This window comes from Formica exsecta, unplaced genomic scaffold, assembly GCF_003651465.1.
Source record: "Formica exsecta isolate Colony F162 unplaced genomic scaffold, ASM365146v1 scaffold218, whole genome shotgun sequence".
In the NCBI taxonomy this organism is placed as follows: domain Eukaryota; kingdom Metazoa; phylum Arthropoda; class Insecta; order Hymenoptera; family Formicidae; genus Formica; species Formica exsecta.
Genome location: NW_021849477.1, coordinates 1,562,387 through 1,582,960, shown reverse-complemented (window position 1 = coordinate 1,582,960; position 20,574 = coordinate 1,562,387). Strand labels below are relative to the sequence as shown.

Below are 20,574 nucleotides of genomic sequence, written 5' to 3'. Positions count from 1 at the left end.
TACAGCCCTTCGTGGTACAAGTCCAAAGAGAATGGAGGGTTGCTATAGAGGGAGACATACCCAGCCAATTAACAAGCGGAGTACTCATTTAAAGCTGTCTTTTTTTCTTCCTCGTCGAATTTTTCCTATTTATTGTCTATCTATTCGACAGAGAACAAAGGGTGGTATTCTTTTCGTCTCGGCACTTCTTCTTAGGCCATGGCGATAGTGTGTACAGCTTGAATAATCGATACTTCCACCATTTCTCCGTCGTTGAACACGCAGACTGTTATCGGCGTCTGTGAAACCTAATTGCGCGGTGTTCCGAGAACAAAGGAATTGGTAGTTCTTTATGACGAACGATAACTACAACAATGGGGCGAATGTCCCTTGTCAATGCAAACCCTTGTTTTTTGGATTGTAAATTCGAACGAATTGAGTGAATGAAAAGAAAATATTAGCTGATGAAAGAGAAAACTCGAAGTTTATATATAAACATAAAAATAAAAAAAATGATCTGAATTAAATATGATACAAATTATGCACATATGAAAGCTAATTTTTATAAAAAGCAATTGAATAAAGATTGTAAATTCATACGAAACGGAAATGCATTCTTTATATAATTGTTAATAGCAAAAAGTATGATCTCATAAGAGTATGTGTAACATCTGAAGCGATTTATTAAATTTAAACAGTAATGTACACAACATCGAAATAAACAAGAATAAACAAATAAGAACAATAAAAACAGATTAGATAATATAATATTACAAATGCGTACAATCTATACATTCTTAACTACAACAATGGGGCGAATGTCCCTTGTCAATGCAAACCCTTGTTTTTTGGATTGTAAATTCGAACGAATTGAGTGAATGAAAAGAAAATATTAGCTGATGAAAGAGAAAACTCGAAGTTTATATATAAACATAAAAATAAAAAAAATGATCTGAATTAAATATGATACAAATTATGCACATATGAAAGCTAATTTTTATAAAAAGCAATTGAATAAAGATTGTAAATTCATACGAAACGGAAATGCATTCTTTATATAATTGTTAATAGCAAAAAGTATGATCTCATAAGAGTATGTGTAACATCTGAAGCGATTTATTAAATTTAAACAGTAATGTACACAACATCGAAATAAACAAGAATAAACAAATAAGAACAATAAAAACAGATTAGATAATATAATATTACAAATGCGTACAATCTATACATTCTTTTTTTTACAATTTTATCGAATTATAATATTACATATGATCCAAGATATTACATATAACAATTACATATATAAATACAATCAGGGAAATTTAATATTAAAATTCAAAGATATATATTATGTGTAAAATGTTGAATAAAACTGATGCATTGTTTTGATCACTCGTCACAAATAACATTTAATCATTTTATAATAATAAAGAAATATATTATTATAATAAAGAAATATTTTTTGAATCTTTGCAGCTCATTTATATGTTATATGATGGAGATTAAGCAGATGCTAGAAGATAATGTTAAATTCATTGAATCATGTTAATGAAATCTATAGATTATAATATATGTGAGTACAAGCAATGTGTTATTACAAATTGCAAAGTATGAAATAGAAACAACGATCCATGATTCTGAATTATATTTAATGTGAGTAATGCCTACATTAAATATTTCTTGCATTAAAGTTTTCCTTAACCTGCGACCAAGCTATATATACATCAAAGCGTGAGAAAGTATGGCAAATTAAATCACGATAAAAATATTATACATTTCTGTATAAAAGACTGTGTGACTTCCATTTTATTATCACATTCGAAGTTACTACTATTCTACGTTGCATTCGTAGTAACTTGTAACAAGTTTCATAAAGTATGAATTGATATTCTTTGAAAGATATATTTCTAGCAGTTGTCGATATATGTGGGAATGTCTTTATATATAAATACATATAACTACTTTAATAGTTTGTAAATATTAAAACGCGAAATATACAATAAAAGTGACGATCAAGAAAAAGTCAAGAGACAATTTCATATATAAACTTTTCTCCTTATCGGTATTGTCGAAATGTGAGAAATATAAATATATGAAACATTTCAATTTCGAGAAGATTATACAAACATATTAATTTCATGCTAAATGTGAATGCGTTTTTTTTCGATAATTAATCTTTTTTTTAAATTTCTTAAGATTTACAATTGAATTATTTTACACAAAACATTATCTACAAAAGTGTATGTAACAAAAATCTAATTTATCATTGATACATGTATAATACTGCAATTAATTGCTCGTACTGACATAAAAAAACGAGAGAGATCTATTGTTTTATAATTTCTTATTAAATAACGGTAACTTTTATCTTCGATAAAGCTGCGAGAAATTGCAGAGATAAAAAGAATACAATATATTACAATCACGATATAGTGTTATCATATCATTCTTTAATATTGCCACTATCTTTTTAATTTTATCATAAATTGCAAATAGATTTATGTTACCTATTAACTGAGCAAATCCATGATATCTTGCGTGGATGAATTAGATATGTTTGTATTGGTTTGTGTATTAGTTGGCGACATAAATGGTTGTAACATTCCAGGAAAGTTTAAATTTGGCTTAATTTCTGGCTGTGTTGTAAAATTCATATTATTTTGGGGAGTGATAGTATTCCACATCGACGTGGATTGTTGTAAATTCCAATTTATAGACGCGTTTATGCCATTGGAGTTCCAATTCATCGGTCTATTCATGGGAACGTTATTCGGCATTGTTTGCGTTGGAGATGTTAAAAATTGTGATTGCGTTAAACTATTCTCATACTTGTACATAGTATTTTTAGAATAATCTGGCTGCGACATAGTCGATTTTGACATGGATAGATTTAATTCATCTAAATTGTTTTTCAGCAAAGTGGCGGTTAAATCCTTTGGTTGTGGTTTTATAGGTTGTGACACAGTCTTAGGAGTCAATATAGATTGGGATTGCAATCTTTGATGCGCCTCCTGCTGGTGAATTAATCTAGAAAAAAATCGTCATAATATTTAATACTGCAATTAATACAAGATAAATGTGTGAAATATATAGAATCTTTGAAATCTTGCTGAGACAAACCTGAGCTTATCTTCCATGGTTAATCCATTTTCAATGTTTACAGGTTTGGGATTAGCGTTCGAGGATGGAATTTCAGGCGTCAAATTAATGTCACTCAGGCTATTATTTTGCATAAAAGAGGGTGACGTTACTTGAGAAAGCGCTTGATCGAATTGTTGTGTCTCGCGACGTACTGCATCCAATTGTCGTAACGCTTCTCGATGTTCGCTAGTTACTCGATTTATCATATCAACGACCAACGTAGAAAGAGTTTCATACTGTGACATGCTAAGATTTTGCTCTATGCAAAGAGGTAACAGAAATGGTAGTACTTTTGTTGCCAGTATTTCTTTGCCCATACCTAATTTACTATGAGTGAGTAGCATTCTGTAAATACCTGGTGACATTAGAGAAAGATTTTTTTTAAATAATATTCTAGAATGAAGTTGAATTGAAAAAAAGTGAAGTTGAAAAAAAAAATTAATCTTTTTATGCATAAAATATATGATTACCTATAATAGCCATTAAAATGGCTGGTTCGCCAGAATGAGGAACTTCTTGTAGAAATGGTAATATCTGATCGAACACCAGCCAACGATCAAAATTCGGTAACATTTTCGCGAGACAAAGTAAACAGTTAACGCGTATTCCGAGACTGGTAGATTTCTTCCCTGGCGACAAACAAATCTTTTTCATTCGCGGCAGTATAGCGTTTTTAATAACTGGTCCCTCGATCATCGTCACTATGTTCGGCAATGCCGATAAGCAGAGTTCTTGAAGCTGTTCCCATTCGGATTCCAATGCACGCAGTAACATAGGCACTATATCGGTCTTAATGACACCCGTAGGGCACAATTTCAATAATAAATTTATATTCTGCATGAGAACTAAACTGATCTGCAAAAGGTACATTGTATAAAAATTATATAAATGTTTATTATAATATCATTATTGTCTTATTTTTATTTGGTATCTATTGCACAATTTATTATTTCATTCTTTTTTGCATAATTATGAAAATATGTACTTACTTGTGGCGGATCTTCCAAAGCAAGAACAGGTTTCAAATTAGGAAGGATATGTTCTCGAAATTCCTCTATCTCAGTAACTTCCATAACTTGCAGTATACTCGGCAATACAAACGGTATCATAGGTGGATTAACCAATTCTTTATAAAGCGCAGGTAATACTCTATGAAGAGCAACCCTATGTGGCAATTGTTTCAACAGTTGTGGAAGACCTTTGTAAAATTGCGATTTTTGAAGATTATCCCATTGGAATAATTTGTCCAAATAATTTAACGTCTTAACACCAATATCAGTAAAATATTCAATCTGCAATAATGAAAACAACACAATAGATATTATTAATTATATTTTAAGTATCTAATTTAATCATTTATTTTAAAAAATTCAAAATTTTCGATATATATCAGAAAAAAATGAATTGCGAAAAATCTCTCAAATATATTACTTTAAGAAAATGCTACCTTGATGAATTGATGAGCATCTAATCTCAATTCTGGACTATGACTCAACATGAGCTTTACAGTATCTCTCAGAGTCTCGGGAATTGGAAGCAACTTTGCCGAGACATTGGAGCCTTTAAAATTTTCTAGAAAACGTCGGCACTTTCCCAAATCATTGTGTGATTCGTAAAGCGGTTGATGTTGCGAGGAATGTATTGTATATATCAGCATGCCTAAGGCAAAAATATCGCTCGCTGGCCCGTTACTACTCGCTAATATGCATTCGGGCGCCTGATAATTTAACTGAGGTTGCACAACTGCTGGGAGTGTCGGATCATATTCCTGATACAACCATGATGGCTGCAATAAAAAAAGTGCAACTTTATTAAATTAAATCATTTATTAATAATAATTGCCTACTGTGTAATTTTGTTTTAACTTATACAATATAAAAATTGAATATAATAATTTATATATTTTTCTTAATAAGTATAATTAGCTTCTAATTATATTAAGGTATATTAATATAAATAGGGTTTATCATATTGATAATTTTTCTACCTGTTTGCTGTCTGGATTTTGATTTAAGGCACAGAAGTCAAAGCCAAATATCTTCCAAGCTCCATGGATATTAATAACAATTGATTCTGGACACAGATTCCTATGCAACAATTTTACATCGCTATGTAGAAATGCCAGACCTTCTCCCAATTGCAACAATCCATAGCGTATTTCTATATCATGTAGTTTGTAATCTTTCAAATTTGCTGGAGTTGGTTGAGGTATATTCTCATAATTACCTAAGATATATTTTACATGTAAATATTATTTATATTAAAAACTAAAACAGAGTATCGCTTTCAATGCAATTAATTTAATATTTTTAATAATATAGAATTTAAAGTATATGAAGAAAGATTTGTCTACCTAATACATTAGCCAGACTAGCAAATACTGGTTCAGTTGCAAACGCAAGACTGTCCCTCGATTCTTCCAGCGGATGTTGCACAATCAAAACTTGCGGATGTCTCAGTTTTGTCAACTGCATCACACCTCGTTTCAGGGTTTCCAATACAAGTTCACGATCCGCTTTGGCAGACCATTTATCCAGCATGCGTTTCTCAAAGACGAAAATAGCAGCTTCCTGCTTAGTGGACTTTTTGTAGCCGCTGTAAATCTTCCACAATAATCCTGGTCCAGCGCTCGCCACATGAGCGGTCGCTTCGAATTCCCTGGTAACAGGATTGCCAGGTAAAACGCTAGACAGCTGTGACAAACCGTACGCCGTATTTTGAACGGTATTGCTGATAGTATTGCTGACTGTATTTCGAAGTTTGTTAAGGACATCCATTCTGGTCCTGTCACTTATTATTTGATAACGATGTCTCCATAAAAAAAAAAAAGCAGATGGTGTCAGTATAATAAAAGATTTTTCGGATTAAATCAAAATAATTATCTGTGTGTTTTTAAAGAGGTCGTATTTCTCTAAATATAAAATTGTTTTAACAAATTCTCAAGCTCCACAAATCACTGCTGTCAGTATATCACCATGAATCATCGCATCATCGGAGCATGAAATTTGTACGAGGTTCTGAAAGGTTGTCTCTTTACACACTACGATGAACTTTTTTATTTTAACTGCTAGTGACAGACAGAAAATACTAAACTTCAACAAACTTGATTCAGAACATGTCCAAAAAATTCGATGTGTGGAATCGCCCTAAGGATAGGTATCTACTAGAAAATTTTTGTTTCTGGATCCCAAAATACTGCTAGTTATAATCACTAGAAAACGAGCTCTTCTATTGGATATCAGACATTATATGTCGAATGTCGTAGTATGAATATTGTATTACGAAGAAGAGTTGCCGTCCTGTAGAATCATTGCCCGTTATCGGCGACCTGACGATTAATGATGGGTTAACCTCGGTCTCGGCGAGACTGACATCTACAATTCATGGAGAGATATTTTAAATCGCGCCGTGAAATTTCTTTGATTTGGAGTATAAATTTACATGGCACTGCGTAGAGAGGAAAATTTGACTGTGACGTCGCGGTTTCCTCGGTAACGTGACGGCGATACATGGTGGTTGATGGTTGACAGAACCTTGTCAATGTCTTCGAATATCTTCCAATATGCATCCATTTCCACGAATCGCTATGACCTGTACGCAGTCCTAAATAGATTAAGCAATTAACATCTATCTGTCCTTTGACTGACAGCAGTTTACACTGCTGTCACTGTTATCACAGTGTATATTGGGTGTATATTGTCACTGTCCTAATCTTGTACTGAAGATTGTATATCCTGAAAGTGAGCATAATGTCTGACGTAACAAATTTACATAAAATAAATTGCGTAAATGATCTCATACAAAAGGCCAAGGTTGATTTTTTGGGAAAGGAGCCACATAATATATATTCAAGGCTTCCCGCTATGCGACAGAAATCTGAAGCAGCGAGGAAGAAGGGAGATGATGAGACTGCATACATTTATTTAAAAAGATGGTTAGATTCGGTCGAATGGATAAAAAAAACTCGGGTTTATAAAACTGGTAAATCAATCTATTCCACAAATATGACTGTTGATCAGGTAGGAAGCTATACAGCATGTATTGTTATGACTGTATACTATGTATGTCATATAACATATGAATGTTTATATTCTAGATAAATGAAGCGAAAAACATACTTGCAAACTTAGAACAAAAATTAGAGATACGCTATGAGCTTAATTCCAAGAAGCGTAGTAATACAGTAGAAAAAATGGAGGTTGAAACAGATGGGATAGAAGTATCAGAGATTTATGCACCAAACAGCGACATAGGCTTGAAATTACCAGAAACACCAACTGATGATCCTTTATATGGTGATAGTGATGAATTTATATCATGCACTCAATTGTATAATTTGTTACGAAAAAGTAGCAGATATTTGATCATTGATACTAGGCAGAAGATTAATTATGACAAATCTAGAATATTGTCTGATAGATGCATTAACATTCCACAATCTGAAATTAAAACAGGGTAAATAAATCTTTCTTCTATCTTTTATAATTTTATTTTTTTTAAATTTATATGTGATATCTAAAATATTTCTCATAATGAATTTATTTTCAGAATACTGGGTTATCATTTTTTGAAATATTTACATAAAGATAAGCAGTCACATGATTTATATGCTCATCGATCAGCACAGTATGTGGATGTTATAATCTTGCTGGACTGGAATACTATGCAAGAGTCTCTGACATCCACCACTCATATATGTATATTAAAGAATATTTTAGAGCATTGGGATCCTGGTACAAAGTATAACAAGATTAAGATTTTAAATGGTGGATATCAAGAGTGGTTGCAGAGATACCCAGCATTTGCGACAAACCCCAATATAGATAATCAAATAACTGAATCTAAAGATATTGAAAACAAGATTTTAGAGACGATCGAGTATCCTGTATGGGTGAACGAAGTCGAGATCGCAAAGAGCAAGTTAGATAATACAAGAGCCTCCAACGTCAATGTCGATGAGGAAATGGATAAAGGTGACAAGTCGGCAGTATCCAAACATACCAGATCGAGTAGTAACGATATTATTTCTTCAACCAAATCCAAGAGTTTTACTAGTCAGATAACGATATCAATCGACAGCAAACGACCGTCTTTGAGAGTAGGCGATAGTGCGAATGCGCAACGATTAGAGAATCCAGATGTATTAGTTCCTCAGCATAAAATATCATTGAACAAAGTGCCGCAGAATGAGATGAACGCGAAGCCAATTATTGATCGCAGCAGCAAACCAGCTGCTTTGAAGACACATGATCCGCGATGTAAAGAAATATTAAAGTTAAAGAAAGAGCTAAACGAACTAGCAAAGTCAAAATTGAAGCTAGCTGAGGAATTGTTAAATCAGGAATGCGAGCTCTATTCCCAGCGTGATGACAAGTACAGTGCCAGTGACGAAAATTATTTACGCGATGAGATAAAATCTCTAAAAGTTAAAGTAGAGGACATGGTATTTATTTATTTAACGGTTTATTTCAATAGTTTTAATTTTATCACAGTATAGAGCCATAAATATTAAATAAATTGTGATCAATTTTTATAAATATATAACATTTTTATTAATATTTACATTGCAGCACAAAATGTATCTCAAGGTCGAAAATGAATTTAATATGTATGCAAAGGAAACAGATACAATTAAATTTAATCCTAGTGACGACAAAGAGAAGAATAATCTTGATTTCAATCTCTCTCTTTTGAAAAACCAAATCAAAGAAAATGAAAGCAAACGAAAAAAGCTACATGAGTAAGTGTATATTCAATTAAAAAATATATAGGAATTGTATTACACAATATATTTTAATAAAATAACGAAGAACACAGTTCAGTACAAAATTAGAGAATGGCAGTAATCATTCACTTCTCTTATATATTAATTATTTTAAGCTATTATGAGAAGTTGTCAAGTGATTTTTTAAATAAGTAATTATAAATATATCTCTTTTATTTTATTAAAATTAGATTTTATAAATAGCTATTTTGTTTTTTGATTTTATTGAATTTGTGTTATATTGCATGATTGTAGAGATTTTTTGGAACGGGAGCGCAGGGAAATAACAATGAGGCAAAATGATAGTGACATTCACAAGGAGCCTTTAAAAACGGATGGTTCATCCATTAACACCGGCTTGGAGCGCTCTTATTCAAGTCCGAATTTACTGCAGGTACGAATAATTTTGCGGTACATTCTTACAATCAGTTTGTTCTCTTTTGTTTATCTATTTAAAATAGCAATCGCATAATTACACACGAACATTTCTGCGTTAAATTCCATTAGTTGGGAGATCGTAAAGCACCTCAGGTAGATAGAACTTCTAAGCCCTATATATCGCCTCGCAAACAGAATGGATCTATTGGGAATGAAAACGTCAAAGTGTCTCCTCTTAATTGGGGGAATCGGGAGGAACGAATGACTCCTATTCACGGCAGTGTTGTAAGTACTTATCCGGACAAGAATGTGCGCGGGCGCTTTCCGGTAAAATTGCTCTATACGGTCTTACAGACACTATCTATCGCAGCTTTTGCTTTCATTAATGCATTGGGGCATTGGGAATGAATATTCGTCTTTTAATACAACATAATAAAATTGATAACAAAATTGATAATGGTGTTGAGTTCTTAGTCTTCCATTTCATATGATGCTTGGCATAACATGTATGTATGATACTGAATGATATACTGCCATGATAATAGCAATACACGATCCTGAAAAATGTTCTTTATATAGATATTGAAATATCAATTAATGTCACTATCAGAATTTAATCTAAAAATGTTTTGAAATTTTCTTAAACACTATTTCAACAATTTAAAAATTAAGTTTATGTAATACAGTTTAAAATATATAATTTTAAATGGAAATATATACACTGTAAAAAGCTGCTCTCACACACAAAAATAATGTAAATATGTGAGAAAGAGAGAAATCTCAGATTTATAATAGTTTGATGAAGAACTATTCTATTTGAAAAGTTATTTTAAAAGCAAATGTAAGGTAGTAAATAGCAACATAAGAGGAAAAGATTAATAATAGTAAAAGTAGAGAGAAGAAGGGAAGGAAGCCGACAGTATGTAATATATATACATACAGCTGATTATTAAAGTTGTATTTAACAAGTATTGCAATTTTAATGGTCAGCAGTATATTTGTTCATATGTGATAATCGTCGGAATATAATCAATAAGATCTCGAAGATACCGATAAATACGCGAACCTCTACAAGAATATGTGTCTAATGAGTATGAAGTCGCGAGGAAACAAAATCGAAAAACCTTGCGATTCGTGGAACACGTGTTCTACAAACACGTGCTATATAACATAATAAATGTATGAGCACGTGTACGCGCACACATTTTAACACAAGGATGGGGTTTCTTAATCCAATCTGCAGACTTTCGATGATTAGTGCTGTGCACACGCACACGTGCTAGTGTCCGAGCAATATTAACCAGATTCGTGATCGCCTGTCAAAGGCGCAGTCTTCCGAAAGTATCCACGATATTTGCGTTATAAAGAGACATTTTCTACAATTATTAAAATTGATTATAGTGAAAATTTAATATTATCCCAAGAAAACCATTATATGAATAAATATCTTAAATAAATATATATGAGTGTACTGACTAATTGCTCATTAATTTAATAGAACAGTATAATGTTTAATTATAATCTAATGCACGATAATACAGTCAAACATATATATGGATATAATGCTTATTATCTTATGATCAAATAATCTCTCGTTGGAATGTGATGGAAAATGTTAGACAATGGTGTATCTTCACAGAAAATTTACTCCGCTGCAATTGCTTAATTATTTTAAAAAGGTAGTCACTAAAAAGCAAAATGTGTGTTTTGTGTAGTTTACATTAATGTTGAAATAATTTATCTGACACAGTGAGATTCGTGATTAAAAAATTAGTCACTTCGTATAATGCAACATCCGGGATACATCAGTGCTTGTTTTAAAAATTATTGTATCTATGATATTGTGTGAATATATCTCTTTTAATACTTCTGTATAATTCTGTATAATTATTTATTTTGTGAAACCAATTAACTTAATGAATTTTTAACTTATAAGAATTCCCATACATTTCTGTCCAAGTATTAAATGCCGTTTATATTGAAAAAAAAAAAAATAAATAAGTCATTTGTTAAAAAGCAATAAATGGCAAATTATCTATTTATAGATATATCAAATTAAATACGTTATAAGGTTCGATTGACTATCGCATGTTGTTTAAATCGATAAACCCCTTCGCTCTCTCTTAATTACATCATGCTCGAATATAGATCGCGTAGTTCTATTCTACAATTGCAAATATCTAATTTTTAAAAGAATTAATTATTTGCGCGCACTTATTCTTTTATTGTATTTGAAAATTTTACAAAAAATGGATATTTGAGACGTTTTCGGTAATCGTGAATATTATGAAAACATAATCAAAATTTGTTTAATAGTTTTAATTTAAGTATGTCTGGAGTAGGCATTTAAGATTAAAATGGAGTGTTATGTATAAGAGACAAGTAGTAAAATTAAAATGTATCTTCCAATGGAAAAATCTCATTAATACACTATCTCTTGTCATAATATGAAAGGTGTATGGTATGCGTGTGTGTATTTATGATACATTGATAGAGTTGATAGTGTGTTTTATCAGTAAAAGTAATTTTCTTATATTTACAGCATCCAGGCATAACCGGCTTGAAAAACTTGGGCAATTCTTGTTATATGAACAGCATCATTCAATGTCTGAGTAACACAACGAATTTGGCGAAATACTTCACCGACAATACATACGCCGACGATCTCTATACGAGTATCGATAATATGACACAAGGCCAAGTCGTGGAAGAAGTGGCTCAAGTAATTAAAGCGCTATGGAGAGGCCAGTACAAAAGTATATCTCCTTATGATTTAAAGGTATTTTAGTTCTTACTTTTAAAATTTGAATTCTAATCTTGTCTTACTTTTAAGCATCAAGTAAATTCTGAATCGCTCTATTTTCTATTTTTTTATTTATACTTGCATTTGAATAAGATTTTATTCTTTTATATTGACTTTTGTATATATCAATGTAATTTTTTTTTTTCAATTCTATCATTACTAGGTCGCGGTCGGGCAATACAAATTACAGTTTGAAAGTTACGAACAACAAGATTCTCATGAGTTTCTCACGTTTCTTTTAGACTGGATGCATAATGATCTTAAAAAGGTAATAAGTCTATGCTTTAAAGCGATATAATTAGTGTGAAGACTAATTACAGAGAGATACCAGAATTGTCTTTTGTTTATAGGAGGCGAAAATGCCGATCGAAATGACCAATGCGGAGAAGGAATGGGACAAGGCGATGAATTCTCAAAGATCCATAATATCGGATTTATTTTTTGGACAACTGAGATCTACCATTACATGTTCATTTTGCAAGCAAGCAAGTACTACATATGAGACATTTAATAGTTTAACCATGTCTTTATCTCAGTCTAATCGGTGTACTTTAAATGTGAGTATTTTACAAAATTGTACGATTATTTGAATGGAATATTAATCTTTTCTCTTTGTCATAATATAAATAATTCAATCGATTAAATTATTTACCAAAACGAAAAGATATATTGCGTTTTGTGGGAATTATATGTTTTGTGTGTAAAAACATTTTGTTCTTTTATGTTAGGATTGTATGGAGAAGTTTGTGACGGGACAGAAGGTGAGCGGATGGAAATGTCCCAAGTGCCAAACACCCCGCGACGCGACAAAGAAATTTGATTTCGTCAAACTCGCGCCCATCGTTGTGATTCACTTAAACCGTTTCGCCGAGAGTGGCGGATGGTTAGAAAAGCGCAACACCGCCGTTGATTTTCCCCTCAAGGGATTCAACTTAAAGCCTTATCTCGTTATGGAGAATACAAAGGCGATCATGACGAATAATATCCGCAATTACAATTATACTCTCTATGCAATGTCCAATCATTATGGAACGATGGATGGCGGTCATTACACAGCATTTTGCAAAAATGCTACTCAGGATAAGTATGTATGACAAATTTGAAAAATTTATTAAAAATATTAAAATTATTTAAAATAATTTTAAAAATAATTATTAAAAATTATTAAAAATAAAGCGTTAAATTTTGTGTCAACTTTTTGTCTTTTTACAAGTTCTGTTATTAGAGAGATAATCTCTTATAAAGCGTAACTATTTTTCGATACATTATTTTATATTTCTAGATATATGTATGTAATAAGTAATATTTACAGATGGTACAAGTATGATGATCAAACTGTCACGGAGGTATCGCCGAGCCAAGTAAAATCTCAAAACACGAGTGCCTATTTATTGTTCTATACTTCGTTTCCGAATACGATCATGTAGTATGAAGATGTGACCGCGGACGCGATTAACACTCGGTTATGACTAAAATCTTAATTTTAATATAGTGCTGTGTAATCTTTCTCTTAAGTATAATATCGCGCTAAATCTTAGTCTTATTATTACGAGGAAGATTACACAGTAATGTGATCGATACTCTGTAGATATGAAACGGTATATTTTGTATTATAAATCCTGTACATGAGCAAGAAGAAAAATATGTATAGGGGCTGTGACGGTATTGAAAGCTTTATCGGTGCTGGCATTCATTAAGAATATGTAAATATATAGAACGGTGGCAATTCCTTTCTGTATTTCCATTGCAGTTTTTTGCCTTAGAAAAAAAGTAAAATATAGTTTGAGAATATTTTAATACGTGTATGTGTGTATAGCTTCATATAATTATATTTAGATATATTAGTCAGATTACGTTGGATTCAGATACAGAATACAAATTATATTCATTAGCAGCATCATCTCGTATGTACTAATCCGTATAGCAGAATATTTTATTTTTTTTGCCGGTTGTTTTCTTTTTATTTGCTTTTCTATTGAAACAAAGCGATAGGGGCCACATAGTTCTTTGTCTTATCAAGCAGTTTAGGTAAAATTTTCGTAGACGAAAAATTTATTTGAATTAAAATTCATTATATTTTTAATTGTATTTTCTACGGATGATCTCGATGATCATCAAAAAAGTGTTAATTAACGTAAATAATAGGTAAAACGCATATATCATACAATTTAGACCGATTGGCAGCATTAACTGCCTTCTTTGCTGTGCTGCCAATATTGTTGTAATGCGACCATTTTGTACTTGAAACGCTTTATTGAAAGTTAGAAACTAAGTTTGAGAACTTAAATGTAATTAAGTTTCTTAATGGCTTGTATATAACAGAAGGAGAGAAACATTTTATTTAAAAAATATAAATAAATAAAATTCCTAAATTTATGTACGAGTCATTGTAAGCTCATCTATGAATGGCTTAAAACAGCCCAAAGAAATTATGTTTGGTGACTAATCAAACGCAACATCTGGATATTTAGATTATTGTTTCAGTGGATATATAAACAATAAACAATAAATATCCAGATAGTGTGTGTGTGTGTGTGTGTGTGTTATGAGATTCGCGCGAAATTTTATAAATCTAGCCATTAAATAGCATTCGCAAAGGCTAAATTAAGAGAATTTAGCGCAAAACTCAATAGTTCATCATGCAACTCGCTTTGTTGCCATATACAATTATATGTACTTTATCTATGAGATGCATAATATACATTTAAGACTATAATGTTGTCGGAAATGTCAATAACATCATTACAACTATGTATAATATATCTTTTTGTTTCATTTGCTCCCTTTTTTCAACAACAACTGTAGTTAAGTATATGCATTTTTTAATTTTTCTTTTATGCTCTATCTCTCACTCTTTGATCGTTTAAAAGTGTCTTGTTAATTTATGTCATCAATTATAAAATTCGAGATTTCTTTATGACTTTCTGCAGATATATGCACGCAAAGCGAAGAAAATTTGCGCGGTTCTTCCTATTTACAACTTGTATAACGCAACTCTGAAAATTAATTTTGCAGACATATACATTTAATGAATAATCGATATTTTATAAATATGGAAAAAAATATTTTAAATATCTTTAATTCGATATTGTGAACAGTTTTGATTTTTTCATGGATCTTACTATCATTCTATCTACGTGAGAATATTAATAAAAAATTTGCTTCCTCATTGCATTAATACTTTTCTTTTGTGTTCGGACGACTTATGCGTCTGTATTACAATTTAATAAATGCAATGCCTGATTTTGGACTCTGAATTATGTAATATTTTTGAACATTTATGTTTACATAGAAAATAAGAATTTAAACCCTAATGTTTTATTTTTTCAATTATAAATATTTTAGTATTTCCTTCCAGGCTCCATGCATACATTTGAAAAAAATCAGATTTCAAAAACGTATTAAATAATCAAATCAGTTTTTAATACATTAGAACGAAATAATAAAATTAATATATTTATTTAAATATATATCACAAAAATTGACAATACAATTTTTCTTAAGTTTAGTTTTGCAATACTTTATATAATACATGCTTACATCTCTATTAAGTCTAATTTACTTCTGCTATTATATTTATTATTATAACGTATATATATGTTATTGGCGAAGTGTCTTGACTCTTTTACATTTTATGAATTATATATAAAAACGCGTATTCGCATATTCGTTTATTTGTGCCGAAGGAGCGCGATATACAACCGATTGTTAGAATTAACATCGGGGTTGGGGGATTCAAACGTCGCGGCCCCCTCACAAAACTGCCGAACTTCAACGCGTCGTTAATAATTTTCGCGCAATCTGTAGCTCAATACACGTTTGCGCGATCCGAGCCTTAATCGGAAACTTCTCGCTATTTTTCTCGGCCGCCACCCTCGTTAAGACAATTTATATTCTTTTATCCTTTAATGCGACTCTCCAGTGCACCCTCTCGCACCCCTCCCGAAACGCCGTCGACGGGCGCGCGCGCGTAACACTTGGCCCCCTTCTTCCTCACAACTTTTTCCATATTCCAATTAGGGATATTTCCCATTGATTTAAGGCCCGGTCGTCGGAAGGCGAGCGAATATTAACGGCTTAACACCGCGATAAATTTACAGTGCCGATATGCCGCGGGTATATCTCCTCCCTCGTGGCACATACCTCTCCTCCCCCCTCGCCGTTCTAGGAGCAGGGTGAAAAAAAATTCTCCGGAGGAACGCGGAGAGCGACGGTCAGGACCACGCGCTTACGCGTACGCCGAGTACTTTACGAGTTGTAAAAACTCTCGTAACATTAATCACCGTGCTTATCCGAAATCGATACCCCGAGGCTGTGAGTATGAACGGGCCGCGCGTGTCACCGTCTGTTTACGAGTGTTTCTTTTGGCTCGTTTCTTTCGCCCCTGCGAAAGGAGAAAAAGTTATTTCGCGCCCGGGTTGCACGCGACGATATGCAGATTATGTACATAGATCTCTATGAGAAATTGAAAACCTCGTAAGTATCATGCGCTTTCTCTCTCTTGCTAAATATTTTCATTAACAGAAATTGCATTTCCCATGTGCGTCCTAGTGTTTTAAATAATTAGTATTGTCTTAACATTTGAATTATATATATATGTTATTTTTATTATATGTGCTTGAAATTATATATTATTCGCGCCCAAAGGACGCTGAACGCAATTTTTTTAAATGTGTATGCCATTTGCCATGTGCAAATCATATATAAATAATTAAAAATATTTTATGAGATTATGAATTTCTCTCCCCCAATAGCACAGAATGAAAATAATCGAGCTACTCTACTGGAAAATGACAAGTAGTTAGGTCAAGGTTTCATCCGCCGTAATATCCGTGGCGCCACGGCAGATGGCGCTTAAAGCGATCCTTGTAGATGCGTGTCGAACGATCTATACAACAAATCGAAACATGTAGTTAGTGCTGCTATTGATGTTTCGACATGTATATTATTGCAGTTGATTACACGAATTACATCCATTTTTGGTAAATATTTAACATCCTACTCGTGATAGAAACTTATTCCGTACGTAAAATATACACTCCTTTTAAACTTTGAGGTAGATCTACATCAATCTCACGAGTTTTTGTGTCGAAAGATCTTGAGCAGAATTTTGAAAAATTAAACGTAGCCATCTTGGCTCTAATAAATATTGCATATTTATAATAGATATGTAGTGTGTAATAACATATGCATATTATATATTTATTTCACACAGGATTAATTTCTAATCATATATTTTGTGTATTAATCCTAACAACACATATCTTTAAGATGTCCAGACGACATCCACAGGATGTGAACATCCTCTGGATGATCTCCGGACATTTTGAAAATGCATACTGTTAGGAAATATTTTCTTTGCATTTTTTCCCCGAATAAATTGATATTATATGGCTTAATATTAATTTTTACTTGCGACACTTTATGTCAAACATATTTTATGTGATTATGAGAACTGATTGTGAACATTATGTATTAGACAAAGCATATTTCAAGGATTTTTTATTTCTGTATGCATTCTTTTTTCTTAACATATTAATTTAACATTACGGAAATAGTCAAGCTCCTTTCTAGGAGACGAACAGTAGTTATAGTCAAAGTTTCGTCCGCCGTAGTTTGTGACGCTACGTACAGATGGCGCTCAAAACGGCTCCTTGTTTCAAATTAGATAAATAAATCGTAACGGTCAATTAGTGCGAGATTGTTGGTTGTTGCAGGTTGCTGCTTCGACGCATATATCGTTGTGATTCATCATGAATTACGTCGTATTTTGGTAAATATTTAATATCATTCACGATAGGAACTTATTCCGCACAGTAGATGCTTCTCTTAAACTTGGAAATAGCTCTGCAACATGAATTTCGCGAGCTTTTGCATAGAAGCTTCGAAAATTTTTGAATACAAAAAAGATTTAAGGCAACCATCTTAGCTGTAATAAATATCACGTATCTAATAGATACGTGGAATGTATTATAGTGGTAATATAATTTGAAAGAGAATAACACATACGGGATTTATTTCTAATCACACTATATATTAATGTGTGCATGCATATAAACGCGAGCCTGCATTTTGTGTGTATAGGTATATGTGATCAAACCAGCCGATTATTTCGAAAAGAAAATTAAAGCATAAATATGTGATTAATTTTTGGTCTACGAAAAATAAATATCTTTCTAAAAAATTATTTTAAAAAATTGCATTTCTCTTTCTTTTTCTTATTATTCAAATTTTTTACATTCTTAAAAAGATCGATTAATTACGCATTACTGCTCCTTTTTTTTAAATATATTCACGAACAGCAATCACCGGAGCTAACAAATTGCAAATAATTTCGCCAGACATTGTATATGGTTTAATATAGCACAAATTACATATATATATATATATATATATGTGTGTGTATGTGTGTGTATGTTTGTATGCAGATTACAGTATAGCTGTGCTTTAATCAGAATATAGAAATACACCAATTAACAGCACGTTTGAAAGTTTGTATTATATGTAAAAAATAAAAAAAATATTAATAATTGCATCATATATATTAAAAAAAATTATTGTTGCTATTATTTTAATTTTATAATTTTATAACACTTTGCATTATATAAAGCCAAATTTCTGTTATTGTCATAACTACAATCAATATATATATTATGTATTGATAAATAATAATATAAAATTTATACTAACATATATTTTTTTATTTACAGATATGTTGGATGGGAGAAAAAGATCCATGGATGGGACAATCTAGGAGCATGTCTCTAAGAGTCTTAGGAGAATCTGAATCATCACTGGTGAGTGATTTACATATTTCACTGAATCATCACTGGTGAGTGATTACATATTTTTTTATTTTATGCCTTTTCCCAAGTTTTTTTTACTTTATTTACATTATTGCACAACATTAATTCAACAAATAAATACACTCCATATGTTTCTATTAGCTATATTTCAGACTTTATACTTTTTTAAAAGAATTTAATCTTCAGAATTTGAAATAAAATAAAAACACGTAAACATTTTAATTATGAATATTACTTAATATTGTCAGCGTTAAAATATCTAGTTTCGACAATGTTTTACTCTAATTTTGTTATTTAAAATTAAATGAAAAACGATGTATTAAATAACTATTTTTCTCCAAAACTATAAAAAATTCTGATTGAATAGAAACGTATTTATCATTAAAATAGTTTCAATAAAAAACTAAAAATTGTATATGTAATAATTGATAAACAGATGGGAGAGGGTAAATGAAGTGAATGCATTATGAGATATACAATATAATTCTACAATTACCATAATACGTGTTCCATTTATTAAATTGGAGATATAATACACAAGCGATAGATAACACGTATGTATAATTTATACAATATTTTATACAGATTGTCTCTACCTCTTCAAATAACAATTTACCTAAGTTTACTGTACAGCAATGTGTGTTGTCGGATACTCGATAGACGTTACAAGAGACTTAGGATGCGCTTTAAGAAATAATCGCTCGATTAATCGCAACGCGCAAAATAGCGTTCCTCGCTGTTCTTTTTTTTTTTGTGTTTAAAAACATTTTTTGATCAGCCTTTTGAATTCCTGGTGAGTGATTACATATTTTTTTATTTTATGCCTTTTCCCAAGTTTTTTTTACTTTATTTACATTATTGCACAACATTAATTCAACAAATAAATACACTCCATATGTTTCTATTAGCTATATTTCAGACTTTATACTTTTTTAAAAGAATTTAATCTTCAGAATTTGAAATAAAATAAAAACACGTAAACATTTTAATTATGAATATTACTTAATATTGTCAGCGTTAAAATATCTAGTTTCGACAATGTTTTACTCTAATTTTGTTATTTAAAATTAAATGAAAAACGATGTATTAAATAACTATTTTTCTCCAAAACTATAAAAAATTCTGATTGAATAGAAACGTATTTATCATTAAAATAGTTTCAATAAAAAACTAAAAATTGTATATGTAATAATTGATAAACAGATGGGAGAGGGTAAATGAAGTGAATGCATTATGAGATATACAATATAATTCTACAATTACCATAATACGTGTTCCATTTATTAAATTGGAGATATAATACACAAGCGATAGATAACACGTATGTATAATTTATACAATATTTTATACAGATTGTCTCTACCTCTTCAAATAACAATTTACCTAAGTTTACTGTACAGCAATGTGTGTTGTCGGATACTCGATAGACGTTACAAGAGACTTAGGATGCGCTTTAAGAAATAATCGCTCGATTAATCGCAACGCGCAAAATAGCGTTCCTCACTGTTCTTTTTTTTGTGTTTAAAAACATTTTTTGATCAGCCTTTTGAATTCAGAGTTTTGCCCATATGCTAAATCTTTCTGAACATGGCGATTAACGCTTATCAAGTTCTATGATTCGTATTCTCGTCGCACTTTTGGCTAAAGATGGCAGACTAAATTATAAATTTGCATTTCAGTAATGATTATATGTATATATATAT

At 31.3% G+C, this 20,574-nt stretch overlaps 2 protein-coding genes across 2 annotated transcripts; one reads left to right on the top strand and one right to left on the bottom strand.

The window, feature by feature from the left end:
* Nucleotides 1-1,617: 1,617 nt before the first annotated feature.
* On the bottom strand, nucleotides 1,618-6,166 carry LOC115235323 (SCY1-like protein 2). Its single transcript, XM_029807024.1, has 7 exons — nucleotides 5,474-6,166; nucleotides 5,108-5,346; nucleotides 4,568-4,906; nucleotides 4,110-4,412; nucleotides 3,591-3,975; nucleotides 3,100-3,475; nucleotides 1,618-3,006 (listed from the first exon to the last, which is right to left on the bottom strand). The coding sequence occupies exons 1-7, from the start codon at nucleotides 5,895-5,897 to the stop codon at nucleotides 2,490-2,492; spliced, it is 2,583 nt and encodes an 860-aa protein (XP_029662884.1). The 5' UTR covers nucleotides 5,898-6,166; the 3' UTR covers nucleotides 1,618-2,489.
* A 204-nt stretch (nucleotides 6,167-6,370) lies between these two features.
* On the top strand, nucleotides 6,371-13,940 carry LOC115235321 (ubiquitin carboxyl-terminal hydrolase 8). The gene is made up of 11 exons (XM_029807021.1): nucleotides 6,371-7,139; nucleotides 7,217-7,575; nucleotides 7,669-8,563; nucleotides 8,691-8,860; nucleotides 9,140-9,278; nucleotides 9,392-9,547; nucleotides 11,805-12,041; nucleotides 12,229-12,333; nucleotides 12,416-12,622; nucleotides 12,794-13,149; nucleotides 13,378-13,940. Exons 1-11 carry the CDS (start codon nucleotides 6,870-6,872, stop codon nucleotides 13,490-13,492), a joined length of 3,009 nt encoding a protein of 1,002 aa, XP_029662881.1. The 5' UTR covers nucleotides 6,371-6,869; the 3' UTR covers nucleotides 13,493-13,940.
* Nucleotides 13,941-20,574: the final 6,634 nt, after the last annotated feature.

Excerpts from the sequence above, each read along its gene's own strand:
- LOC115235323 (XM_029807024.1), bottom strand. The coding sequence starts at position 5,897 with ATGGATGTCCTTAACAAACTTCGAAATACAGTCAGCAATACTATCAGC. Across the intron at positions 5,347-5,473 it reads TAGTCTGGCTAATGTATTAG|GTAATTATGAGAATATACCT; the intron begins GTAGACAAATCT and ends AATATATCTTAG. Across the intron at positions 3,976-4,109 it reads CTTTGGAAGATCCGCCACAA|ATCAGTTTAGTTCTCATGCA; the intron begins GTAAGTACATAT and ends TACCTTTTGCAG.
- LOC115235321 (XM_029807021.1), top strand. The coding sequence starts at position 6,870 with ATGTCTGACGTAACAAATTTACATAAAATAAATTGCGTAAATGATCTC. Across the intron at positions 7,576-7,668 it reads CAATCTGAAATTAAAACAGG|AATACTGGGTTATCATTTTT; the intron begins GTAAATAAATCT and ends ATTTATTTTCAG. Across the intron at positions 13,150-13,377 it reads AAAAATGCTACTCAGGATAA|ATGGTACAAGTATGATGATC; the intron begins GTATGTATGACA and ends TAATATTTACAG.